Here is a 27,125-nt window from a genome sequence, read left to right on the forward strand (position 1 = left end):
ACCACGACGGAGGAGGCAGTGACTCCATCGCGAATCTGCAAGGGGGGGTCTGTGCCCGTCTCATCAGAGCTTGTTTCCACTGATTTCCATCCCACTTCCCGCTTCCTGTGGATGTCCCCATCACCACATCAATTTTCCCTTCATCAGACAACAGCAATCATTAAACTTTCCAATCAACATTTATCAAACAACAATAATAGTAAAATAACTGTGTATTTATTCATCACCCTTGTGCATTTCCTTGTATCCCCTCTTTCGTTGACCTGTTCTAATACTTCTCAGCAGTGTGTCCCCTGTGGCTGCAGTGTGGTTGGTGGAAGGCTGCTGTGTGTCTGGGCCAGAGACTACAGATGGCCTTGCAGGGTGCCCTCGATCAGCTCTGGGCCTGAAAGGCCTGGCTGCAGAGTGCACCACCCCAGGCTGGACAGCGGCAGTCTGGGCTGCTGGGTGACGGGCAGTGACAAATGCAATGGTGGAGTGGCAGTGGTGGGATCAGGAGTGCCGTCATCCTGAGAGAGGACTGCAGGTTCCTGCTCCACTGACCCAGTGCCACTCCCCTGGGCAACACCTCAGCATCCCTACCAATCTGCTGGAGCACAGATTGCTGGGCTGCTGCGACACTGTGTGATCCCGGTCGACTGTGGTGGACCCAGCGGCGATCTCAGCAGTCAGAGATTGTGTGGCATGCAGCTAAGACTGCATGAGAGCAGTCTGAGCTTGCCTCTGAGCAACCATTGGCTCTATTGCAGCACCAAGACGTTGCGTTGATTTCGCCTGTGCCACAATGGAACCTGCCACGTCACCCATGACAGGCGTCATGAGGTCTGGATCCACATGGTCTCTCTGGGATGCCACCATCTGCACACTGACAATGATGTGCTCCATGGTGTGCGGAGAGCTGTGTACAATGCACGAGGTGGACTCCTCCATGCTCCTTACCAGTTCCGACAGGCTCTCGCACATCTTTGCCATTGCACCTATCATGTCGGATTGCATGGCCATCACCCTTTGTATGAACGCCTCCCCATCGAGATCCTCATCTGAGTCCTGTGCAGCAGAACTCACATGCGAACTCGCTCTCCAGGGAAATAGCACCCAATGTTCCCTTTCCCCTTGACCGTGCTGCAGCCTGCTAGGTCCTGGTGCATCACCCAGTACAGACCCTTTTGCTAAGCTAACCTCTAAGGACCGCGTAGTGCCAGTATCTGAGCTGGTGCCTACAGGTGAGAGAAGCAGTGACGGAGTGCTTTGCTCCTTCCCCTCCTCATCCTCATCCCCCTCTTCTCCCTCGTGACTCGGTTGGATGGGCTTAGGCACAGGTTGCTCATCTGCTGCATGGCTATCTGAAAGCATAATTGGCACAAGTGTCACGTTAAGGTGAGGGCAGGGGGGCAGGAATGGAGCAAGGAAGGCAGACAGAATGAGGAGCTGGAAAGTGATAAGGCCTTCTGGTTTAATGGAGAAGTGGGATGAGAAGAGGGGATAAAGATACCATTATTGCCCCCAACGGGCTCGACACCTCTGCCCACATGGCCCTAAAAACCTGTGGCATTAGCCTTCCCCCAGATGGAGGGAACAGTACATCCCTCCTTCTCTCCACTGCCCCCAACCAATACCTCCAATGCCAGGTCATTGAAACGAGTGGCCCTTGTATGAAGTATTGGGGCATCCATTGCAGACCTTTCTTGCAGCTCTCAGTCAACTCCAGCAATGATGAACGTGACCAGGTGCTGCCTGAAATGACATCCCCTTTAAGAACTGGATTGAGCAGCAGTCTGATTATCACTGAATGAAAGCCAGCTGGAATTGAGTGCAGCTCTGGTGATAGCACCCCTGCAGCGCCCCACTGAGGCCATTGGCACCTCAGCTACAGCCTCCCTTCATTTCTGAGAGAAAAGTGCCCAATTTCCCACAATTTTGCCCCCCCCCCCACCGCCAATGCCCCCCCCCCCCACCGCCCGCCCACCCCCACACAAGTTCCTTCCATGAAAAAATACAAATAAAAAAATAAACCTTTTTGAAAAAAAAACAAATATTTTCATTGGTTAAAAATATCATTTTTCGATTGTTTCTTTAAAAAAAAAACTCTGTAGATTAAAATTCCTCGTGCTGCCTGTGGGAGATTATTGGACAGCATGATCACCATATTGGCCCTTTGATCCCTTTTCAGCTGCATTTCTTTTCATGTTCCTCCTTTCCTTAAACTCAGGTTTGACTTGCCTTCGTTCATCTGTTACCCATTCTGCACCCCCACAGAGCTGTCAGATAAAACTTTAATCACGTGTTCCTCGCTGTTTCAATCTTCTTCTAGTTCTTTGGCTCTTTATTTCTGTCCTGATATGTTCAAAGGCAGCTGGTGCGCTTGCTTTATTAACGTCCATTGTTCCCATTTATTTAAAAAATATTCACTCAGGATGTGGGTGTCACTGGCAAGGCCGGCATTTATTGCCCATCTCTAGTTGCCCTCAGAGCGGAAGATAATCACCTCAATAGCTCAGTCAACACATTGCTTTCATTGTGAAGTTATTGAATTGCTTTAATGGGTTTATCTTCTTTAAATCAGATTGATTACTTGTGAAATAAAAATGACAATCTTGGGTTAAACCCAGTAATGACTGCGAACACGCTTGTCACGAAATAGCAAAGGAGTACAGAAGACACATCAAGGATAATTCCACAATCCCACACTCTCAGCTGGATGCCATAGGTTGGAGGATCAGTGCCACGGTGTAGTCGATCCTATTCCCTGTTAGAATGGTCGGGGAGAATTGTTTAGTGAGATTCAGGGGCGGAAATTGCCACCAAGGCGCGTTTGGAGGCGGTAACCTTCTGGGGCCGGGACATTTATCGCCCGGACAGGAGGTACCGCCCCAGATACGGAATTCGACCCTTCTGCCCCTCAACGGCAGCGTAGTGCTATCAGAGGTGCTCCATGGCTGTAGAGGGGCGTTCCCGAGGCGGTAGAGCGGCGCTGAGTCCAGCAACGCACTCCGGAGCCCAGCGCCCCGCCGGCATCGTCAGCGTTCCGCGTAGCGTTGACGCGGCAGAACGCCCTGCCCCTGCATTTAAAGGGGAGGGCCGCTGCGCGCTCTGCAGTCCCTTTGGCAGCCACCACTGAGCCACCAGGGACCCCCATCGACCAGGCCAACAGCCTGGCAGCTATAACGGAGTGCCGGGCTGCAGGATGGTGGCCCGGTCGAGGCGTGGATCGCCATTGTCGGGCTGACAGTTTGCTACAGTTGTACAGGGCCTTGGTGAGGCCACACCTGGAGTATTGTGTACAGTTTTGGTCTCCTAACTTGAGGAAGGACATACTTGCTGTTGAGGGAGTGCAGCGAAGATTCACCAGACTGATTCCCGGGATGGTGGGACTGACCTATCAAGAAAGACTGAATCAACTGGGCTTGTATTCACTGGAGTTCAGAAGAGTGAGAGGGGACCTCATAGAAACGTTTAAAATTCTGACGGGTTTGGACAGGTTGGATGCAGGAAGAATGTTCCCAATGTTGGGGAAGTCCAGAACCAGGGGTCACAGTCTAAGGATAAGGGGTAAGCCATTTAGGACCGAGATAAGGAGAAACTTCTTCACCCAGAGAGTGGTGAACCTGTGGAATTCTCTACCACAGGAAGTAGTTGAGGCCAATTCACTAAATATATTCAAAAGGGAGTTAGATGAAGTCCTTACTACTCGGGGGATCAAGGGGTATGGCGAGAAAGCAGGAAGTGGGTACTGAAGTTTCATGTTCAGCCATGAACTCGTTGAATGGCGGTGCAGGCTAGAAGGGCTGAATGGCCTGCTCCTGCACCTATTTTCTATGTTTCTATGTTTCTATGACAGAATAGTCGGCCGACAGGAAAATATGGCGGTCCACGGCACAAACGGCCTCCCCTTTAAGGGGCGCCCCGCGGCGGATGTCTGTCAGTTTCGCGACCGGCGGAGCTGGTGGTAACATCAGCTGGCACCATCCGGGTTGCAAATCGCGGGGAGCAGCGCTCCTCGCACAGCATCCCCCAACACTCCTGGGCAATTTCCCCAGAGGTGCTATCGATTCCTTCCCCCAGCGCAATTGCCCCCGTGAGGCGCAAAGGGGTCGGTGGTGGGCGGTGAGGAGTCAGTGCGCACGGCGATGATGTATTTTGAACGATAAGGGAGTTAAGGGAAGCGGGCAGGGAAGTGGAGCTGAGTCCAAGATCAGATCAGCCGTGATCTTATTGAATGGCGGAGCATGATTCAGTGGTCAAATGGCCTACTCATGCTCCTATTTCTTATGTTCTTATCACTGTGCGTGCACCAACCCGGGTTGCAAATCGCGGGGAGCAGCGCTCCTCGCACAGCATCCCCCAACACACCTGGGCAATTTCCCCAGAGGTGCTATCGATTCCTTCCCCCGCGCGATGACCTCGTTGCGCCGCATTAACGCCCCCCCAGAGGTGCTAATGGGACTATAAAAAAGGGCAATTTCGCCCCTTCATTCATCTCTTCCCTACCCCTCCCTTCCTCCCCTCATCAGCTTTCTTCTCCTCCTCTTCAGATAAAATTGCTTCACATTGAGGTACGGTTCTGCGAATGGCAGCAGCATTTACCCAAGTGCTCATTCTTCATGGGTGAGCCCAGGCACTGGGTATTGGTAGTGTAGGATTTTTCCTATGGGCTTCAAACACCAAGACTTATAAGAAGACTGAGATTTTCCAGTACAATGGACTTTATTAAAAAGATGAAAAATGACTTTTAAGTTCCTAATTCAACACCACTGAGTACAGGTTTAAAATCAAACTAACTACAAATTCTCCAGCTTACCAATTTCAGATTCAGCACGTACATACAAGCGACTCTAAGTTAGACAGTTTAAGTACAATTAAACCAAATCCTACTGCTTGCAATAACTATGCAACCTCCCTCAAGTTACTTGGTCATGTACACCTCCTCAAAAGATTAATGCCAATTGCTTTTGTATAGTTCGTCGAGTGATCAATTCGACCTAACTATACCTTTCAAATGGTTCTTCTTGCCAGCTTACTAAAAGTTCCCTCACGATGTCCGCTTCTTAGAGAAAGAAGATTCCTTTGTCCTCGTGTTTCACAATTCACAACAAACTGTGTCCGCATGATAGCCGGGTGTCCAGTTGTGTTTGGCCAGAGATAACTTGACCCCTTTGCTGATCGGCCTTCAACAAGCCACTTCCTGTTTGATGGCTCTTCCTGTTAGAATTCCAAACTGCTTGCAGTGTGGAATGCCCATCCCCGAGGCTTCTTTCAGACAGGTTACAGGTGATTGTGTGTCTCTCATCAGCTTTGAATTGTGTTGTGTGGAGAGGGCATCACAGCTGAGCCTAATCCAACAGGACTGCAAATCTTCGTTGACTTTTCTACTTCCTAACTCAGGGATGCTGTTGTCAATTATAGTGCCTCAACCACTGCCCCAGCTCAGATCAGCTGACCTGGCTGTGGATTTTGCGTGATGCTTCCCCGATCTCACTGCAACGGACTTTCCATTTGTTTTCTCCTCCCTTCCTTTTGGGTCTCTTTCTCCCCCGCCAATACAACATTTCCTGATCAAATGGCAGCTATCTGACTGGTCCCCGGGCATCTGCATATGTCACTAACTTTCTGGACAGTAAAATGTAAGCAGGCTGGCACAGGCGAGTGCGACTCAGTTACTGATTGTGTTTTTTCCTTCCAGTCCGCTAAGGAAGTCCCAAGTTTCCACTCTGCCATCACAATGGCAAGGCCAACACCAGGAACACTGGAAGGAATAATGGGATGAACTCTATTCTTGCCACAGCATGACTACCCACAGAATTCTAAATAAAAAGGTCCTTTATAAATGCACTTTATAAAATAATGTAGTTTTTCTTTGGCAGTCATGCTCCCAGGTTCAAAAAACCGAAGTGGACAGCCTTAGGCAACTACTAATGTGAGCCTGGAATTATTTTGGAACAAAGTGAAAATGAACGGGGCTTTGTAGTGTGATGTGAAAGGGTGAAAGGTGAAAGGTCACAGCACTGACATGAGATTGATATTGCTGGTGACCAGGGACTGCTGCAGACGCAGGGGCAGATAGAATAAGCTGACCTTTAAGTTTTGGAATACACTATGACCATTTAAATCAATCTCAATAAGTAGACTGAGCCTTTTGAAATCTGGCAATGAATAGGAAGGAGTAATGCTACAGCAACATATTTCACCAGTTAATAATGCCGTTTTATGACCCCCAATAGCAATATATTTTTGTCAATATTGTACATTCTGTACTGACAATTTAAAATGGTAGATATATATTAGTGTGGATTGAGGATTGGCTAACTAAGAGAAAACAAAGAGTCAGGATAAACAGGTCATTTTCTGGTTGGCAAACAGTAACCAGTGGGGTGCTGCAGGGATCGGTGCTGGGGCCTCAACTATTTACAATCTATATTAATGACTTGGATGAAGGGACCAAGTGTAATGTAGCCAAGTTTGCTGATGACACAAAGATGGGTGGGAAAGCAAATTGTGAGGAGGACACAAAAAATCGGCAAAGGGATATTGACAGGCTAAGTGAGTGGGCAAACATTTGGCAGATGGAGTATAATGTGAGAAAATGTGAGGTTATGCACTTTGGCAGAAAAAATAGAAAAGCAGATTATAATTTAAATGGAGAAAAGTTGCAAAGTGCTTCAGTACAGAGGGACCTGGGGGTCCTCGTGCAAGAAACACAAAAAGTTAGTGTGCAAGTAATCAGGAAGGCAAATGAAATGTTGACCTTTCTTGCAAGGGAAAAAGAGTATAAAAGCAGAGAAGTCCTGCTATAACTGTACAGGGTATTGGCGAGGCCATACCTGGAGTACTGCGTGCAGTTTTGGTCTCTGTATTTAAGAAAGGATATACTTGTATTGGAGGCTGTTCAGAGAAGGATCACTAGGTTGATTCCGGAGATGAGGGGGTTGACTTATGAAGATAGGTTGAGTAGGTTGGGTCTATCTTTATTGGAGTTCAGAAGAATGAGAGGTGATCTTATCGAAACATATAGGATAATTGGAGGACTGGACAAGATGGATGCATAGAGTATATTTCCACTCATAGGGGAAACTAAAACTAGGGGACATAGTCTCAGAATAAGGGGCCGCCCATTTAAAACTGAGCTGAGGAGGAATTTCTTCTCTCAGAGGATGTAAATCTGCGGAATTCTTTTCCCAGAGATCTGTGGAGGCTGGATCATTGAATATATTTAAGACGGAGATAGACAAAATTTTGAGCGATAAGGGAATAAAGGGTTATGGGGAGCGGGTTTGGAAGTGGAACTGAGTCCATAATCAGATCAGCCATGATCTTATTAAATGGCGGAGCAGCCTCGAAGGGTCACATGGCCTACTCCTGCTCCTATTGCTTGTGTTCTTGTGGTAGTTCTACACTCGCAGGCGATTTAAAGCCATTTCAGGCTGACCTTAATCTTGACCTTGTGTTTTTTTTTTTGTTGCTTCCACAGAACAGTAATGGATCTACTGAAGCTGAAGGTATGGAGTTTCTTGCTTCCAAACCAGAAATTCCTTCTTTAAAAAAAACGTTATTTACAGCAGTCTTGGCCAATTCCACTTTATTACAGGGAGGGGTTTGTTTGTCTTCCTCACTGAGAAACCAATGACCATAGTGCAGAACACCACAAAGGTTAGAGAATCGGGGAAGTTGCAGCACAGGCGAAAGGTAAAAAAAGTAAAGGTTCACTCATCCATGCCTTTGATACCTCTAGACTTGACTATTCCAACGCACTCCTGGCTGGCCTCCCATATTCTACCTTGCGTAAACTGGAGGTGATCCAAAACTCGGCTGCCCATGTCCTAATTTGCACCAAGTCCCGCTCACCCATTACACCTGTGTTCGCTGACTTACAGTGGCTTCCAGTTCAGCAACGCCTCGATTTCCAAATTCTCAATCTTGTTTTCAAATGCCTCCATGGCCTCTCCCCTCCCTATCTCTGTAATCTTCTCCAACCCTACAGCCCCCCAAGATGTCTGCGCTTCTCTTATTTAGCCCTCTTGAGTATCCTTGATTATAATCGCTCAACCATTGGTGGCCATGCCTTCTGTTGCCTAGGCCCCAAGCCCTGGAACTTCCTGCCTAAACCCCTCCATCTCTCTATCTCTATTTCCTCCTTCAAGATGCTCCTTAAAACATACCTCTTTGATCAAGCTTTTGGTAACCTGTGCTAATTTCCCCTTATGTGGCTTGGTGTCAAATTTTTTATCTCATAATACTTCTGTGAAGCGCCTCAGGACGTTTCACTACGTTAAAGGTGCTATATAAATATAAGTTGTTGTTGTTGTTGTTGATGCCAAGCATGGGTTTTAAAAGCCAGTAGATTGCAGAAAGAAGGGAAGACCCAAGTTGATGGGAAGTTTCACCCTGCTCGTCACTGTCACTTGGCCAGTGATTGTTTTCAAAGGAAAATCTTAAAGGGGTAGAGGGTAACTCCTTTCAAACAAAAGTACATTCATCCTAACCTGAAAAGCCCACTATCTTCACTGACACAGTATGAAGTTGCTTTTTTTTAAAGTTTGCTTTGATTTCATTCAGGTTAATACCTTTACATAAGGGGGCAGAAAATCTAATTAAACCTATCACTAAAGGTTTTACTTCAGAAAAAATGGTACCATTTAGTTTGGAAATCGAATGAGAGGCTCCCTCTCAATAGCTCACTGGGTAAATCCATCACTGGCTGGGTATACTTTCCTCTCTGTGCTATTTTAATGCATTCGCATGAATTCCTGTTTGCACTATTCTAATGCACTCTCTACCCTGCTTATTTGAAACAAGCGCAGACGTGAGATTATTGAGGACGTGTTAACTGGTGCATTAAAAATCGTATAGAATCTCAGATTTGTGGTGTTCTGCGCTATGGTCATTGGTTTCTCAGTGAGGAAGACAAACAAACCCCTCCCTGTAATAAAATGGAATTGGCCAAGACCTGCCATAGATCACCAGAGTGACTCTGGCAGTCATCACAGAATGAAAAGTCTTTGGAGGAAATTAAACCCACTGACCTGGTACAGACCAAGAAGGCCAGTGCTCCATCACTGGGCGGGTCTAAGTTATCTGATCCGAGTGTGGGTGCTATTGTTGGCGTCAGTGTCCCAGGGAGAGAGAAAAGGGCCTAAAGACCTTGGGTTCCCACAACTGATCATTAGCCAGACAATCTCCTGACCAAGACAAATAACTAACGGTAAAACTTACTAAGAGGAGGGAATTCTGTGAAATTTCTCCTTGCCCTCTGAGGGCAATTGAGTAGGACATGAGTCTGGCAGTACAACCTGCATTGTTCTGGTCTGACCAGTTATATTCCACAGAAAACACTGTATCGGTCCCAGCAGGATGGGTGCCCTTAAATTCTCAAGAGTACTTGATCATCTATATCTTTAATGATCATTTATACATTCAAGGAAGGATTGAGAGATGAATACAAATTGCTCACATTCTCTCAAAATGCTCAGTCCATTTCTAATTGCTTTAAAAGGTTTCTTCTTCCAGACGAAGAGTTCAGCTCAGTGAAATGCTGAGTGGCTGCTTTTTATCCTTCTCAACCTTTCACTAGTCCCTTCATTTCAATTCATGGCTGTGCAAAGAGCTCTGGTTTAGGATCATTAATTTTTACATGTGTGTCAATAGTCCACATGTAATTTATTGGCAATTGTTACACACTAGTAATTTGCATAGACGAGTAAATTTTATTGATAAGTAGGAAGAATGAAGGAAGATGGTAAATCATGGATTTTTATAATCCAATTAATTACATTTAAGTACATCGCTGTTTGGCGCATTTACTTCTTTGTTTCAATTTTCTGATTTTTTTTGCCATGATCCATGGTTTATCTGGTACCTCCCCAGGTGGCTATTTTTCATACATGAAACTGGACACTGAGGGCTAGAATTCCCTCAAATAGCGTAACAAGCAAATTAAGTCAAAGTTTAACCTAAACCACACACCAATCTTGGCTTCGGCAATTTACGCCAAATTTCTGAAGAATGTCAACGTTCGCTGTAATGTAGGGCTCAATTTTGGCCAAGAGTTGCTCTGTTTTTTTTTGAGTAACTTGGTTTTTCTGGCGTAACTTAAAAATCCCCATTTTCCCCAATCAATTTGCACCAGCATAACTGAGTTAGTTACGATTTATTTAGGTTCGTTTTTTTTCTCAAAAGGGTGTGTTTCCAGCCACCTACGCTAGTTCTGCCCATTTAAGCAACTTTGGCCAGCTAATAGTTACTCCATTTATACTTAGACCAGTGTATGTGGTCACTTCAGAAAACCCTTGCGGAGAGTTAAAGAAATTGGTGCAGGTAGGTACATCGGAGGCCATTCGTCCTGGGATAAGGGCGGGAAGGGAAGTGGAGAGGACCTGCACTTAAACCAACAAGCCTTATAACCACCAAACCTTGCAAACAAAACCTCGAATGATAGGCTACGTAAAAATGGAAACTCGACACTGCAAAAAACATTTGCTTAACCTGACGGTAGTAAGTGCAACCAGTTCCATAAAGGAAAAAGGTATTCCATTCCTCAGCCTTTATCTTAAGGGCTAGGGGCGGGCAGGAGAACTGATAGAAATCACCGGCAGGTAGCAGCACTATCAGTTCTCATGCCTGCTCCTAGCCCTGGCCGAGTGGCGTCCCGGTGTGATTTCTAAGAGATCGATCGCACCGGGAGGCCACTCAGACAGGGCTAGGGGCGAGTAGGAAAACTGATAGAAATCACCAGCAGGCAGGAGCACTATCAGTTCTCCTGCCTGCCCATGCCCAACAAAGGAGATAGAATAAATGCAGAGAACTTTATCTGAAGGAGCCCATCGCCACGCTCTGAAAGTGAGAGAGAGCTACTGTTGTTGCAGACTCGCAGCGCTACTGCTCATGAGCGGACATCACCAGCAGACTGCGCATGTGCAGATGTCCCGGCACAGTTTTCGGCGCAGAACGCAGGCTCCACCCCCGACTCGACTGGGTACGCTGCGCGACTGCAGTGAAGAGACCGGACTGCGGCCAAAATGGCAACAAAATTTTTCGCCACACCATGGAACGCAGATAAGTGTCGCAACTCCAGTAAGTGCACCGAAAAACGTGCTTGGCCAAAATTGAGGCCATAAAAACTGCCATTAAACAAGCAGCAATCAGCATAATCAATTGGGGCCCGAGGAATGTGTATAATTTACACTGCATTCCTCCTTGAAGTCTCTCTTTATGCATGAAAACCATCATTTATACATATTGGGCACAACGTCCAGTAATGGTGAATGGCTTGTGGGGAGCATGTTAGTATACCCATGGTCTGACCATTCAATAATGTACAGTTTGTTATAAGTAATTTGTACGGCATTTGCAAATCCCCCAAGTGGTTAATATATTCTAACAAACAGTTCTGAGTTAGAGAATAACCTCTCAAGGCTAGGACTGGGGTAATTGTATTCTATTCATTGTATTCAATGCAGTGCACTTCACAGACTTTAAACCAAGGCTTTCTCAGGTGGAAATAAAAGGCACTATTTGAAGAAGAGCAGGGGAATTCTATCCAGTGTCTCTGCCAATATTTGGCCCTCAACCAACATCAATAAAAAAACAGATCATCTGGTTATTTATCTCATTGCTCTTTGTGGGACCATGCTGTGCACTTGTTGACTGCCACATATTGGCTCCTACATTACAACAGTGACTACACTTCAAAAATAATTCATTTGTTGTAAAGTGCTTTGAGATGTCCTGAGGTCGTGAAAGGCGCTATGAAAATGCAAGTTTGTTTGTTCAATGCCTTGGTGAGGGTACAGAAGAGATCCAGATTCATAAGGATGATACCTGGGATGAGGGACTTTAGTTATGAGGGAGAGACTAGAGATATTGAGTCTCTTCTTTAAAGCAGAACAGGTGAAAGGGGTGCTTATGTAAATTTATGCAAAATGATGGTAAAGTGAGCAGGAAAAATCTATTTCAACTGGTCATCTCTAGGGCATGCATTTAAGAACAAAAGGATTGGTGAGGAGAATTTTTTGAATGCAGAAGGTTGTTAGTACATGGAATACTCAAGTAGAAATAGTGATGGAAGCAGAATCCATAATAAATTTGAAAAGTAAAGTAGATAAATATTTGAAAAAGAAAAATTTAAGAGTGTGCAAGGCAAGGACTAAATGGATAACTCTTACAGAGAGCCAACACGGGTGTGATGGACTGCATGGCCTCCATTGTACTGCAAAATGTTATGAGGGAGAATTTCCACAGGGATATCAAAATCTCGTGCTGTAACTTTAGTAGAATTTCAGCAGTAACTCCAGAGAAATGTAAACGGCTGTTTCTAGCCATTTACAGTTTCTCCAGGGGGTTCCACTGAAGCCATGGCGTGAAATCAAGAGAATCCCGCAGAAAAACCAGGCGTATGATTCGATTCATACAATACATGACATATCCACCACCCCGCCCTCGCCCATCCCCAAACACTTCATTGAAAATACTCACTTAATGAAAATAGCTCTTCTTACATTATCATTAAGATGTAAACAAATGGAACTTTCAAGGACAATTAGGGATGGGCAATAAACGCTGGCCTCGCCAGCCACGCCCACATCCTGTGAATGAACAAAAAAAACATTATCAGGTGCGTTGCACCTATTTTTGTGGGTGGGATGAAATCTAATGCTAATTGAAGTGAGGAGTAAGCATGTTATGAATCAACCATTTACCCAGTTTGCATCATTTCAGTGATTCTAGTTCGGGTATAGGAAAATCACCTATCACTATCACTAACCCTACATAGCCAGACCTCAACTGAAAAAAAGATGCGTGCTGCTCCATGAGGAACCTGTAGCCTCACTTGAAAGTTGCTGGTCTTAAGCGTGTATCCTCTGGTTTTCTGCTGATAATCAAGTAAAATAGCCTGCCCAGTTGGAAGCAATTCAATCATGACTTTCTTGGATTAACCTTTGACCTGGGAAGCTATATTGGATTAGTCTGTAATAAATCATCTTCTGTACGCACGGCCTGCACTGATTACTAATATGCGTTTGACTGGGAAGTGATAGACACACTCGGAGAAGAGCAATGGCTTTTTTATTCACTTCCTTTTAAGCAATCTAACAGTATAAAAAACTGTTCAGCTAAAAGCCTCGTCTCAGCACTGCCACATGCTTTCTTCCTTTTGCCTCAGTTGAGCGCCTTCCTCTCCCGCAGGTGCTGACTCTTGCTGGGGCTAAATTAAATAGCCGTAGCACATCCTCCAATGTCTCAAGCATTCCTCATATCGGAGTCTAGACAGTTACTGGACCACGAGGGCAGCGTACCTGTGCCCGACCCTGTCATCACCGCCAATCCATCCTTGCATGATTTGGGGCAGCAGTCACTGGACGGTGATTTTTTTTCCTCCTCATCTCGGGGTCACTGAGAGCAATGGTAGTGTTACCATTACCACCACACCTGAGCTCAGCTAATTCAGCACCGATTAGTGACAAAACCTCAGATCGTCCAGGTCTGCCAATACAGATGATGCAGTTACCCACCGAGCCATCAACGACCCCTACTGCAGCCACTTATTTTTTTTTAGGCAGTCGGCGCGGCCCTGATCTGTGAAGAACACCAGAGGCAGGTCAGAGCCTTAAAAAGAGCATGGCCACTACAGGATACAGTGCATGCTGCTACAGGAGGGCGACAGCTGTGAAGAGGGTGACTGGATTTGACGTCACCCAAATCCAGGTCACTGATTGGAGCATGGGCAGGTAGAGCAGGAGCGGTGAGGTCGCGGCGAAGGAGCGGCGAGGTCAGGGCGAGGGAGCAGCGAGAGTTCATAGAGTGACATAATCAGGGCCCAGGAGAGGCATGGGCCCAGGGGCAGCACGGGCCAGCCCACACTGCGACATGTGTGCGCACTGGGTCCGTGCATCAGAACTGGTCTCCAGTCGTCCTGGTTAATCCTTGCCACTGGACCAAGGCCGAGCTCTGTCAAGCCCGTGTGGTGGCTGGTGTGCAACGGTCACCACACGTTAAAAAATCCACGCACAGGCATCTTCCACACTTCAAGATGTAATTCGGGACCTGGAATATTAGGTCCTTCATTGAAACACCTGTGAAATCATCCCTTTTTGACATGGAAGCAAGTCATCCTCGATTCGAGGGACTGCCCATGATGATGATTTATTTTAAAACACCAATCAGCAAGTTCGCTCAATATAATTATTTCACACTATACAGTTGAGGTATGTGTAAAGTGCACAGGCTGATTTCCTCTCGATCCCAACAGCTGGCTTCAAATGGAAGCAGGTGTGAACCTACTATTTCCTGGCTGGAGTCCGTTTTAATCAGTTGCCGAACGAGAGCTATCCAGAAAAATGTTCTTTCCGCAAACTGTTGTGAGAATGTGGAACACACTGCATCACAAAGCCATAAGTGCAAAATTAATTGAGATATGTAAAAGAGATGGAGATAGTTCCTTGGGATATGGAGTGAGAAGATACGGAGAGAGATTGGGGAACTGGGATTAAAAAGTTAGAGCAACCTTGCTTAACACAAGGGCAAAGCAATCTTAATGGGCTGATTCATCTACTCCTGTTGCTGTGTGATTGACGCTCTCCCATGAACTTCACTAATCTCCCTTTACCTTAAAATTGGGTGCAAAAAATAGTAAAAGTACAGATTGGCAAGTGAGAAGTCAGGTAAAGCCATATAACGTAGTCGTGTAACGTAGCCAAGTTTGCGGACAATACAAAGATGGGAGGAAAAGCAATGTGCGAGGAGGACACAAAAAATCTGCAAAAGGATACAGACAGGCTAAGTGAGTGGGAAAAAATGTGGCAGATGGAGTATAATGTTGGAAAGTGTGAGGTCATGAACTTTAGCAGAAAAAAATCAAAGAGCAAGTTATTATTTAAAAGGAGAAAGATTGTAAAGTGCCGCAGTACAGTGGGACCTGGGGGTACTTGTGCATGAAACACAAAAGGAGATAGTGTTGTGTATCTGTAAAGCATGCACTCCCATGTTCCGCCACCAGGGAGTGCATCCCCAGAAGTCCCAAGGGATTCCAGCATCCCTTGGGAGCACTGTATATAAGCCGGCCCCTAAGGCCTGTTCCTCACTCTGGAGTGTCTTAATAAAGACTGAGTTTACTTTAACCTCCCTGTGTGCAGTCTCATCTATGTAAGGAACACAATAACTGGCGACAATATACGAATCCAACGCAAAGATGCAGCAAACTGTGGGCATCCTGGAGAAGTTCTCGGAGGGTGAGGACTGGGAAGCCTATGTCGAACAGCTAAACCAGTACTTTGTAGCCAACGAGCTGGACGGAGAAGGAAGCGCTGCAAAAAGGAGAGCGGTCCTCCTCACGGTCTGCGGGGTACCGACCTACAGCCTCATGAAGAATCTTCTGGCTCCGGTGAAACTCACAGACAAGTTGTATGAGGAGCTCTGTACACTGGTTCGGGAGCATCTTAACCCGAGGGAGAGTGTGCTGATGGCGAGGTATCGGTTCTACACGTGCCAGCGATCTGAAGGTCAGGAAGTGGCGAGCTACGTCGCCGAGCTAAGGCGACTTGCAGGACAATGTGAGTTTGATGGCTATCTGGAGCAAATTCTCAGAGACTTTTTTGTACTGGACATTGGACACGAGACTATCCTATGAAAACATTTGACTGCAGAGACACCGACCCTCAGTAAGGCCATTGCGATAGCACAGGCGTTTATGTCCACCAGTGATAACACCAAATAAATCTCTCAGCACACAAGTGCTAGCAATGTTCATAAATCAACTGGAACTGTGTTTGCGAGCAGAAATGTACAGGGCAGAAACCACGAGTCTGCAACTGCCAGCAGGCCTTAGGTGACCCAGAGTCCGCAACAAAGGATGAATGCAAGGCAATTCACACCTTGTTGGTGTTGTGAAGGCTTCCATTCAGCCTATTCATGCCACTTCAAAGGGTATGTTTCCAAGAGCTGTGGGACAATGGGGCACCTCCAACGAGCTTGCAAATGAGCTGCAAGCTCTGCAAAACCTGCTAACCACCACGTGGCAGAGGAAGATTCGTCCATGGTGGATCAAAGCAATTTCGAGCCTCAGAGAGAGGAGGCAGATGCTGAAGTACACATTTTCGATGAAATGTCCACCTATAATGCTAAATGTAAAATTGAATGGCTTACCCATAGCCATGGAACTGGACACTGGCGCTAGCCAATCCATCATGAGTAAAAAGATGTTTGAGAGACTGTGGTGCAACAAGGTACTCAGACCAACCGTGAGCCCCATCCACACGAAACTGAGAATGTACACCAAAGAGCTTATCACTGTCCTGGGCAGCGCCATGGTCAAGGTCACCTACGAGGGCACGGTGCATGAACTGCCACTCTGGATTGTCCAGGACGATGGCCCCACACTGCTTGGAAGGAGCTGGCTGGGCAAAATCCGCTGGGACTGGGATGACATCCGAGCACTATCACATGTCGATGAGGCCTCATGTACCCAGGTTCTGAACAAATTTCATTCCCTTTTTGAGCCAGGCATTGGAAACTTTTCCGGGGCACTTGATCCCAGAGGCACGACCCATTCACCATAAGGCGCGAGCGGTACCTCACATGATAAGGGAGAGAGTGGAAATTGAGCTGGACAGGCTGCAACGTGAGGGCATCATCTCCCCAGTGGAATTCATCGAGTGGAAGCCCGATTGTTCTAGTACTCAAAAGTGATGGCACAGTCAGGATTTGCGGCAATTATAAAGTAACTATTAATCGTTTCTCGCTACAGGACCAATACCTGCTACCTAAGGCAGATGACTTATTTGCGACGCTGGCAGGAGGCAAGATGTTCACCAAGCTCGAACTGACTTCGGCCTACATGACGCAGGAGCTGGAGGAGTCTTTGAAGGGCCTCAACTGCATCAACATGCACAAGGAACTGTTCATCTACAACAGATGCCCGTTTGGAATTCGGTCAGCTGCAGCGATCATCCAAAGAAACATGGAGAACCTACTCAAGTCGGTACCACACACAGTGGTCTTTCAGGACGACATATTGGTCACGGGTCGGGACATCGTCGAGCACCTACAAAACCTGGAGGAGGTCCTCCAGCGACTGGATTGCGTCGGGCTGCGGCTGAAGAGGTTGAAATGCGTCTTCATGGCAACAGAAGTGGAGTTTTTGGGGAGAAAGATCGCGGCGGACGGCATTCGGCCCACAGACGCCAAGACAGAGACTATCAGGAACGCGCCCAGGCCACAGAACATCACGGAGCTGCGGTCGTTCCTGGGATTCCTCAACTATTTTGGTAACTTCCCACCAGGGTTAAGCACCCTCTTAGAGGCCCTACATGTGTTATTGTGCAAAGGTGAGAACTGGGTATGGGGAAAAAAAACAAGTAATTGCTTTTGAGAAAGCCAGAAACATTTTATGCTCCAACAAGCTGCATGTATTGTAGAACCCGTGTAAAAGACTTGTGCTAGCATGTGATGCGTCGTCGTACGGAATCGGGTGTGTATACAACAAGCTAACGTTGCGGGGAAGTTGCAACCTGTCACCTATGCCTCCAGGAGCTTGCCTAAGGCCGAGAGGGCCTACCGCATGATTGAGAAAGAGGCATTAGCGTATGTATGAAAATAAAATGCATCAGTACCTGTTTGGCCTCAAATTTGAGCTGGAAACCGATCACAAGCCCCTCATATCCCTGTTCGCTGAAAACAATGGGATAAATACTAATGCCTCAGCCCGCATGCAAAGGTGGGCACTCGCGCTATCAGCATATAACTATACCATCCGCCACAGGCCAGGCACCGAGAACTGTGTGGATGCTCTCAGTCGGCTACCATTGCCCACCACGGGGGTGGAAATGGCGCAGCCTGCAAACTTGTTGATGGTGGCGCAGCCCGCAGACTTGTTGATTGTCATGGAAGCATTTGAAAATGCTAAATCACCTGTCATGGCCTGCCAGATTAGGACTTGGACCAGCCAAGATCCTCTGCTGTCCCTAGTAAAAAACTGTGTATTGCATGGGAGCTGGGCCGAGCTAATCAAGCCGTTCCAGCGGCGAAAGGACGAGTTGTCCATTCAGGCAGACTGCCTGTTGTGGGGTAACCGCGTAGTGCTACCCAAAAAGGGCAGGGAGATGTTCATCTCAGATCAGTTGAGCAACGCGCCCAGAGAGGCACCACTAAGTTTGTGGTCCTGGCCCTCCAGACCATGGTCGAGGATCCATGTCGACTATGCGGGCCCGTTTCTCGGTAAAATGTTCCTGGTGGTGGTAGATGCTTTTTCAAAATGGATTGAATGTGAAATAATGTCGGGAAGCACCGCCACTGCCACCACCATTGAAAGCTTAAGGGCCATGTTTGCCACCCACGGCCTGCCTGACATACTGGTCAGTGACAACGGGCCATGTTTCACCAGTGCCGAATTTAAAGAATTTATGATCCGCAATGGGACCAAACATGTCACCTCGGCCCCGTTTAAACCAGCCTCCAATGGGCAGGCAGAGCAGGCAGTACAAATAATCAAACAGAGCCTTAAACGAGTCACAGAAGGCTCACTCCAAACCCGCCTGTCCCGAGTACTGCTCAGCTACCGCACGAGACCCCACTCGCTCACAGGGGTGTCCCCGGCTGAGCTACTCATGAAAAGGACACTTAAAACCAGACTCTCGCTGGTTCACCCAAACCTGTATGATCAGGTAGAGAGCAGGCGGCAGCAACAAAATGTAAATGATGTCCGCGCCACTGTGTCACGGGAAATTGATCTGAATGACCCTGTGTATGTGCTAAACTATGGACAGCGTCCCAAGTGGATCGCAGGCACGGTGATAGCTAAAGAAGGGAGTTGGTATTTGTAGTCAAACTAGACAATGGACAAATTTGCAGAAAGCACCTGGACCAAACAAGGCTGCGGTTCACAGACTGCCCTGAACAACCCACAGCAGACACCACCTTTTTCGAGCCCACAACACACACCCAAAGGATCAACGACACCACTCCGGGCCAGGAAATCGAACCCATCACGCCCAACAGCCCAGCAAGGCCTGGCTCACCCAGTTGCCCTGCAGGGCCAGCAACACGCTAGCCCAGCGAGGGCACAGCCAACACACCAGAACAGACATTTGTACCGAGGCGGTCCACCAGGGAAAGAAAGGCTCCCGACCGCCTCACCTTGTAAATAGTTTTCACTTTGACTTTGCGGGGAAGTGATGTTATGTATCTGTAAAGCATGAACTCCCATGTTCCATCACCAGGGAATGCATCCCCTGGAGTCCCACGGGATCCCAGCATCCCTTGGGAGCACTCTATATCAACCGGCCCCTAAGGCCTGTTCCTCACTCTGGAGTGTCTCAATAAAGACTGAGATCACTGTTACTTTAACCTCCCAGTGTGCAGTCTCATCTGTGTAAGGAACACAATAGATAGAATGCAGGTACAGCAAGTGATCAGGCAGGCCAATGGTATCTTGGCCTTTATTGCAAAGGGGATGGAATATAAAAGCAGGGAAGTCTTGCTACAGCTATATCAGGTATTGGTGAGGCCACACCTGGTCTCACCTGGAATACTGCGTGCAGTTTTGGTCTCCATATTTACGAAAAGATATACTTGCTTTGGAGGCAGTTCAGAGAAGGTTCACAAGGTTGATTCCAAAGATGAGGGGGTTGACTTATGAGGAAAGTTTGAGTAGGTTGGGCCTCTACTGATTGGCATTCAGAAGAATGAGAGGTGATCTTATCGAAACGTATAAGATTATGAGGGGGCTTGACAAGGTGGATGCAGAGAGGATGTTTCCACTGATGGGGGAGACTAGAACTAGAGGGCATGATCTTAGAATAAGGGGTCGCCCATTTAAAACGGAGATGAGGAGGATTTTCTTCTCTCAGAGGGTCATGAATCTTTAAAATTCTCTGTCTCAGAGAGCTGTGGAGGCTGAGTCATTGAATATATTTAAGGTGGAGATAGACAGATTTTTGAATGATAGCGGAGTCGAGGGTTATGGGGAGCGGGCAGGGAAGTGGAGTTGAGGCCAAGATCAGATCAGCCATAATTTTATTGAATGGCAGAGCAGGCTCGAGAGGCCAAGTGGCCTATTCCTGCTCCTATTTTTTATGTTCTTATGTTCTAAAGCCCACCTCTGGAGGTAGTCCCACTCGGTACCTCTTGACAGCAAAGTGCCTGCAGCAGCGTCAAATGTAAATGATCCAGTATTTTGATTCTGACCACAGTCGGGCTGAACCCTTACATATTGCAGTTGTTTCCTTGTAGCTGAATGCATCCGATGGCATAAATCGTGTGAATTTGGCACCAGTGGAGCGGGAGGACATTACGGGCATCCTTCCATTGGAAAATCTGTGTGCACAATTTCCTCATAAATAAATACTTCACATGCCTTTTCGGTAAACCTGTAAACATAAATGGGCAGCTTTAAGAACAATTATTTTTGGTCCCATTCACTACACTTAGCAGATTTTCATATGACATCGCAGCTGAAGGATAACTAGTGCAAGCAATAACATTTGCAAACAGTCCAAACATGCAGTATGGAGATTCACAGTATTTCAGTGCTGTGACTCCAGGCCCCAGGGCAAGTGTATTCATTCATATTAACTTTCATTATTTTATCTCTCTATGAATTTTTCCAATTCCTCATTCCATGAAAAATGCAACATTTAATTGCACTTGACATTTAATTGGTCCACACGCCTTTCTGTCAAATCTGTCAGGAAAGGGAGTGATGTAAGCAGTTATTTTTGCTTGTTTTTGTTTGTAGAAAGAAGACTAGTGATTTTTTTTTCTCTCCCAATTTTGTCCCCTCTCCTGCGGGTGCTGATTTTTGTGAGGTGGAGCACTGTGGGAGGAGTTTTATGGGTGCAGGCCACATTCTAGCACCTCGCCCAAGTAGCTATTGACAATCAGGAGCAGCAACTCTGGCTGATTTCCCCTAACCCTCTATTCCAGGGGCTATTGTGTCACTTCCACTGCTGTCCCAGCTAAAGCTCAACACAGGCTGGGGATGAAACTTGGGACCTTTTGGTCTTTTGCTCAGTGCTGCACTGGACGCTGTCTTTACTTACTGGGACACTGGCGGAGCAGGACTTGTTCTTTTTGTAATTGTAACTGTTTCTCAATTTATCATTGCTCTGACAAACAGGATCAGCAGTTGTTTGAGAAATCTGTAATTAAATAGCGTGCTACTGGGATCAGAATTATTTAATAAGGATTTGTTGGACGATGGCTTATTCAAAATCACAAATGATTGATCAATTAAGTTATTAATGCAAGGATTCACCTGAAAGTCAATTCACAAATTAATGGCTCCGATCCATTTATACCTTCGCTTACTACACACTTTTAAAATTCATGTTATTTGATCGCCCTAAGTCAATATTGTTCTTGTTAAATGCTCAGCTTTTGAAACAATCCAAATATATTTATGATTTTGCCAATTCCAGCTCTGCTCTGCTAATCAAAATGTAATTGTGTGTCTGGAGCTGACTTTTTCACAGACAGCACAACGTGTATATATTCTTTGCTTTAATTTTACCTCTATTTTAACAATATGAGTTCTGTCCGTTTTTTATTTAAGCTCTTTATTTTAAGAGAAAGTATGTCTGGAGGAAGCAAGGAATGCTCTTCCACCATTCCCTTTAAAGAAAGAAAATAGCCTCGAAATGGTGGTGGGTGATGTTGGTGTACAAACATGCATTAACCCATTCATTTTAATTGAGTGTATGTTAAACATTCATGTTGCCAAAATACATGAGAATCGGCAGCACAGAAATGGACCATTCAGCCAAACTGGTTTATGCCGGTGATTATACGCTACACGAGCTTCCTCACACTTTAATAACCTCTTATCACACTGCTCCCATATCCTTCTATCCCTTTCTCCTTCCTGTATGAATCAAGCTTCTCTTTAAATATAAAAATGTTACTTGCTTGAACCACTCCAAGTGGCACGAGTTCTACATTCTAACCACTCTTTGTGTAAAGAAGTAATTTCTATCTTAATACCTAATAGTTTAAATTCTTCTCTTATCCCATTTTCCCTCCTCTCCTGAAGATGCTGACTGCCTCTGGGATACAATTCAATCGACACTGGCCAACCTCTGTTATCTCACCCCAGTGGCCATTCTTCATACGTTAACCTAGTCAGTTAACATCAGCAGGGTATTCAACTGTACTGGGCATCACAATAAAGCTAGATTTTATCCTCATCCGAGATCCACATACTTTCAGCAGGGACACAGGATAGCGATCAGGAATCAGAAACCTGAATGTGTTTTTTCTCCTGCCCTGCTCCAGGATCAATTGTAGCAGCCCAGATGAGATCAGCTAACTCAGGGATTGAGCTCGGGGCTGTCCTGATCTCTGTGGCCTATTTCCATACTGATTGGCACACTTCCCAACTGAGCCATTGGGAGAGTTAACTTCCACCTCCCCACCCCCAACCTATCTTTCATTGGTATATTTTTGGGCTTCTGAAGATCTTGCCTTTCATCACTGTGGGGGCTCAGAATAATCGTGCAGACTCAAAATGCCACTGCCCATCTTCCTGTATCTTGCTCAACTAGCAATTCCACCGGTGTGACCTGAGTTAATGGGGCTGAACTTGCAGTCAGAGGCTTCCCATGGGCGGATGCCTCCGATCAGCAAAAATATCTACGTACTTACCTCCTGCCTCGAGATCCACGGAGACTTGTGGCCCTGGGCCTCTGGCTTGTCCTTATTTGATATCCGCACCTGCGCATTTGCAGCAAGTATCACTGGATAGTGAGAGGAAGATGAATCCTGGCTAATTTTTCTCACCTCTTTGAGGATACTATGGCCAATAACTGCTCTCCACCTATTGGCCCTAAATCAGAATGGGGCCTTCCTGCTCCGTCTCCGTCTGTACCGCAGTCAGTATGAGCCACCAGGGAACGAAGAAAAAAATTATTTCCAAGTTGGCAAGTCACAACTTCCGCAGCTTGCCAAATCCATTGCATCCCATCGCCTCGCGGCTGTAATAATAGTGCAAGCGTCTCCCTGTTGCATCATGTGAAACAAGCTAATCAAATCCCTCCTGGGCTACACAGGTTCCATGTATGTTGGAAATGTGCTAAAGATAGAACTTTCTGGGGAATTGCTGAGAATTAGCCCCGAGACCTGGGCTCTCAACAGGTGCAGCGTGTGTGCCTAACGTTAAGTTGTAGAAGTAGGTGATTGTGTTTATGTACGAATTGGAGCTCAGTGCTGTGTGATGTGGTCTCCATGGCACCAGCATGCAACACAAAGACAACTGCGCGCGCCTTGTGCAATCTTGCTCACGCGCAGATGTTTTAAAGTTGGGAGTTGCATCTGACATTAGTAGCCAATGATCTTCCCTGATTGGATGGGGGGGAGCCTGCGCAGGCCAATGCTGACTGCCCTCCTGTACAGGGCCATGGTGAGAAATCGGCAGCAATCAGATTGCTTTATCACACTGGCCACCACTCCACCGGAAGCACCAGTACCACCTCCATTAACACATATCAGTGCCACCGAATACAGGGCAGTGAAATGTGAAATGCAGCATAACTTGGATAAACGCTTGTAAAATGCACATTGTTCTTCATTTAAGAGTGTGTATTTTGCAAAGCAGCACTCCCGATGCGTGGGTTGGATAAGGAGGTCAGGGTGCCCTATTCACACAACTCCTGATCTTAAACACATTAAAATTAATCACTGGTTCATCAGAACTGCACAAATTTAGCGGTTCGCCTGATTCTCTGATCGTGTAAGAAGCCTTGGCTTGTAAAATTTATCCTGAGAGGTTCTAAAAGCCATGAAAAATGCTCTGAGATGTCTTGCAGCTTGTTATTACAATTGTCTCAAGGCATCCCACCAGTGAGATTTACCATCTGGATGAATTTAATGACATGGATCTACAAAAATCGGAGCTGGATATTGGAGAGATGGTTAATAAAAGTAGCTCTTGTAATATTTGAAAAAATCATCAATAATCAGCCACCAAGTTAATGAATGGAGCCTTTTATTTCCAGTCAGCTTTGCAAGCAACCAGTGGAAAGGCTTGTGCATGTGAAGCAGTATGTGCTAACTCTAACCGCAATCAAAAAGTTTCCACTGCTGGCAAAACTGCTTCTCTGAGTGAGTTGTCAAAGAAGAACAAAGATGAAATGGAAAGATGTTGGATAGAGGTATTTTATTCTCTCTGGGAATGTACTGCTTCTAGCTAACCATACTTATATATTTATTCCTGTTATATTTTAATCTGGGGCCATCTCTTTCTCGCTTAATGTTACAGGCCACCTCATTTTCTCTCATAGTTATGTACAGCACGCAGGGGTGTTGAGTCCTCTCTCCACTGAGCAGTGATTATTACCTTCTTCAAAAGAATGGCTTAAATCTGTCTCTTATTTTTCACCATCATGCCTTTTCTGTCACATGCACATCTCATTTATATTACTGAAGCTCCTTCTACTTGAAGTGTTCTGTAACATATGTTGGCCACCCGGTGCTTTGAGCTCACCCTGTTTCACACTGTTAAGACGACTGGTGACAACTGACTGCACGATTGAGTCTATACAATTACTTACAGAAAGAAAGACTTGCATTTATATAGCGCCTTTCATGACCACCAGACATCCCAAAGCACCTATCGCCCTCTCAGTCTTCTCTCAATCATCAGCAAATTGATGGAAGGTGTCGTCAACAGTGCTATCAAGCGCCACTTATTCATCAATAACCTGCTCACCAATGCCTAGTTTGGGTTCCGCCAGGAACACTTGGTCCCAAATCTCATTTCAGCCTTGGTCCAAACATGGACAAAAGAGCTGAATTCCATAGGTGAGGTGAGAGTGACTGCCCTTGACATCAAGGCAGCATTTGGCCGAGTGTGACATCAAGGAGCCCGAATAAAACTAAAGTCAATGGGAATCAGGGGGAAAACTCGCCACTGGCTGGAGTCATCTAGCACAAAGGAAGATGGTTGCGGTGGTTGGAGGTCAATCATCACATCCCCAGGACATCATTGCAGGAGTTCCTCAGGGCAGTGTCCTAGGCCCAAACATCTTCAGCTGCTTCATCAATGATCTTCCCTCCATCATAATATCAGAAGTGGGGATGTTTGCTGATGACTGCACAGTGTTCAATGCCATCCGCAACTCCTCAGATAATGGGGCAGTCCATGCTCGCATACAACAAGACTGGATGACATGCAGGCTTGGGCTGATAAGTGGCAAGTAACATTCGCACCACGCAAGTGGCAGGCAATGTCTATCTCCAACAAGCGAGAATCTAACCACTGCTCCTTGACATTCAACAGCATTACCATAGCCAGATCCCCCACCATCAACATCCTGGGGATCACCATTGACCAGAAACTTAACTGGACCAACCACATAAACACTGTGGCAACAAGAGCAGGGCAGAAGCTGGGTATTCTGCGGCGGCTGATTCCCCAAAGCCTTTCCACCATCTACAAGGCACAAATCAGGAGTGTGATGGAATACTCTCCACTGCCTGGATGAGTGCAGCTCCATCAGCTCAAGGAGCTCGACACCATCCAGGACAAAGCAGCCCGCTTGATTGGCAGCCCAACTACCACCTTAAGCAGTCACTCCCTCCATCACCGGCGCACTGTGGCTGCAGTGCGTACCATTTACAAGATGCACTGCAGCAACTCACCAAGGTTTCTTCGGCAGCACCTCCCAAATCCACGACCTCTATCACCGAGAAGGACAAGGGCAACAGGCGCATGGGAACACCACCACCTTCAAGTTCCCCTCCAAGTAACACACCATTCTGACTTGGAAGTATATTGCCATTCCTTTAACGTCGCTGGATCAAAATCCTAGAACTTCCTCCCTAACAGCACTGTGGGAGTACCGTCACCACAAGGACTGCAGCGGCTTAAGAAGGCAGCTCACCATCACCTTCTCAATGGCAATTAGGGATGGGCAATAAATGCTGGCTTTGCCAGGAATGAATAAAATTTTTTAAAGAACTTTACAGCCAATGAAGTACTTTTGGAGTGTCGTCACTGTTGTGATGTAAGAAATGCGGCAGCCAATTTTCACACAGCAAGCTCCCACAAACAGCAATGTGATAATGACCAGATAATTTGTTTTTGTTATGTTGATTGAGGAATAAATATAACTCCCCTGCTCTTCTTCGAAATAGTGCCATGGGATTTTTTACTGAGAGAGCAGATGGGGCCACGGTTTAATATCTCATCTGAACTACGGCACCTCTGACAGTGCAGCACTTCCGCAGCACTGCACAGGAGCATCAGCCTAGATGTTTGTGCTCAAATCTCTGGAGTTGGACTTGAACCCACAACCTTCTGACTCAGAGGTGAGAGTGCTACCCACTGAGCCACAGCTGATATTAAAATGACATTCTCAATGTATATCGTCATGTATATGCACTGTGGGAGTACTTCACCACACAAACTGAAGCGGTTCAAGAAGGCAGTTCACCACCACCTTCTCAAGGGCAATTAGGGATGGATGATAAATGCTAGACATGCCAGCGACGTCCATACCCCATGAATCTAGAACAGATCTAGAATGCGATCACAGTTTTAAGTTTTCAGCCACCTAGCTTCGGCGATGTTGAAGGAATGATGACGGCAATTAAGCCACTTTATGCAGGTCTGTAGCCTTATAAACCACAGATGGTGGCACTCAGAGCCATCACTGGCCATTTGCATTTGCTGCCGGTGATGCTGCTGCCTCCAGAGGAGCCTCACAAAGTCCCCTCCTTATGTGGCGGTTGGTTCCACTAGCGACCATAGCCACACCTCATTTATATTTGTGTGCTGTGGTGAAGTAAGGAATACCACTGCAAGAAGCTCCACAACACGGAGGATAGGGTGAGGTATTGGGGTTGGATGGGGCGTTGGGGTTGGGTGGGGTGTTGGGGTTGGGTGGGGTGCTGGGATTGGGTGGCGTGTTGGGGTTGGTGGGGTGTTGGGGTTGGGTGAGGTGTTGGGGTAGGGTGGGGTGTTGGGTGGGGTGTTGGGGTTGAGTGTTGGGGTTGGATGGGTTGTTGGGGTGGGGTGTTGGGGTGGGGTGTTGGGGTTGGATGGGGCGCTGGGGTTGGGTAGGATGCTGGGGTTGGATGGGGTGTTGGGATTGGATGGGGTGTTGGGTGGGATATTGGGGTTGGGTGGGGTGCTGGGTTTGTGTGGG

General features: G+C 46.6%; 1 protein-coding gene across 1 annotated transcript in view; it reads right to left on the bottom strand.

The window, feature by feature from the left end:
* Nucleotides 1-1,217: 1,217 nt before the first annotated feature.
* LOC139228734 (sporozoite surface protein 2-like) overlaps nt 1,218-27,125 on the bottom strand; it is a 50,551-nt gene continuing 24,643 nt past the window's right edge. The window contains exons 4-5 of the mRNA XM_070860042.1: nt 22,624-22,692; nt 1,218-1,343 (exon numbers count right to left, since the gene is read on the bottom strand). Coding sequence (XP_070716143.1) covers nt 1,218-1,343; nt 22,624-22,692 — 195 coding nt within the window. The remainder of the gene's footprint in view (nt 1,344-22,623; nt 22,693-27,125) is intronic.

Source organism: Pristiophorus japonicus, chromosome 2 (genome assembly GCF_044704955.1).
Source record: "Pristiophorus japonicus isolate sPriJap1 chromosome 2, sPriJap1.hap1, whole genome shotgun sequence".
Taxonomy (NCBI): domain Eukaryota; kingdom Metazoa; phylum Chordata; class Chondrichthyes; family Pristiophoridae; genus Pristiophorus; species Pristiophorus japonicus.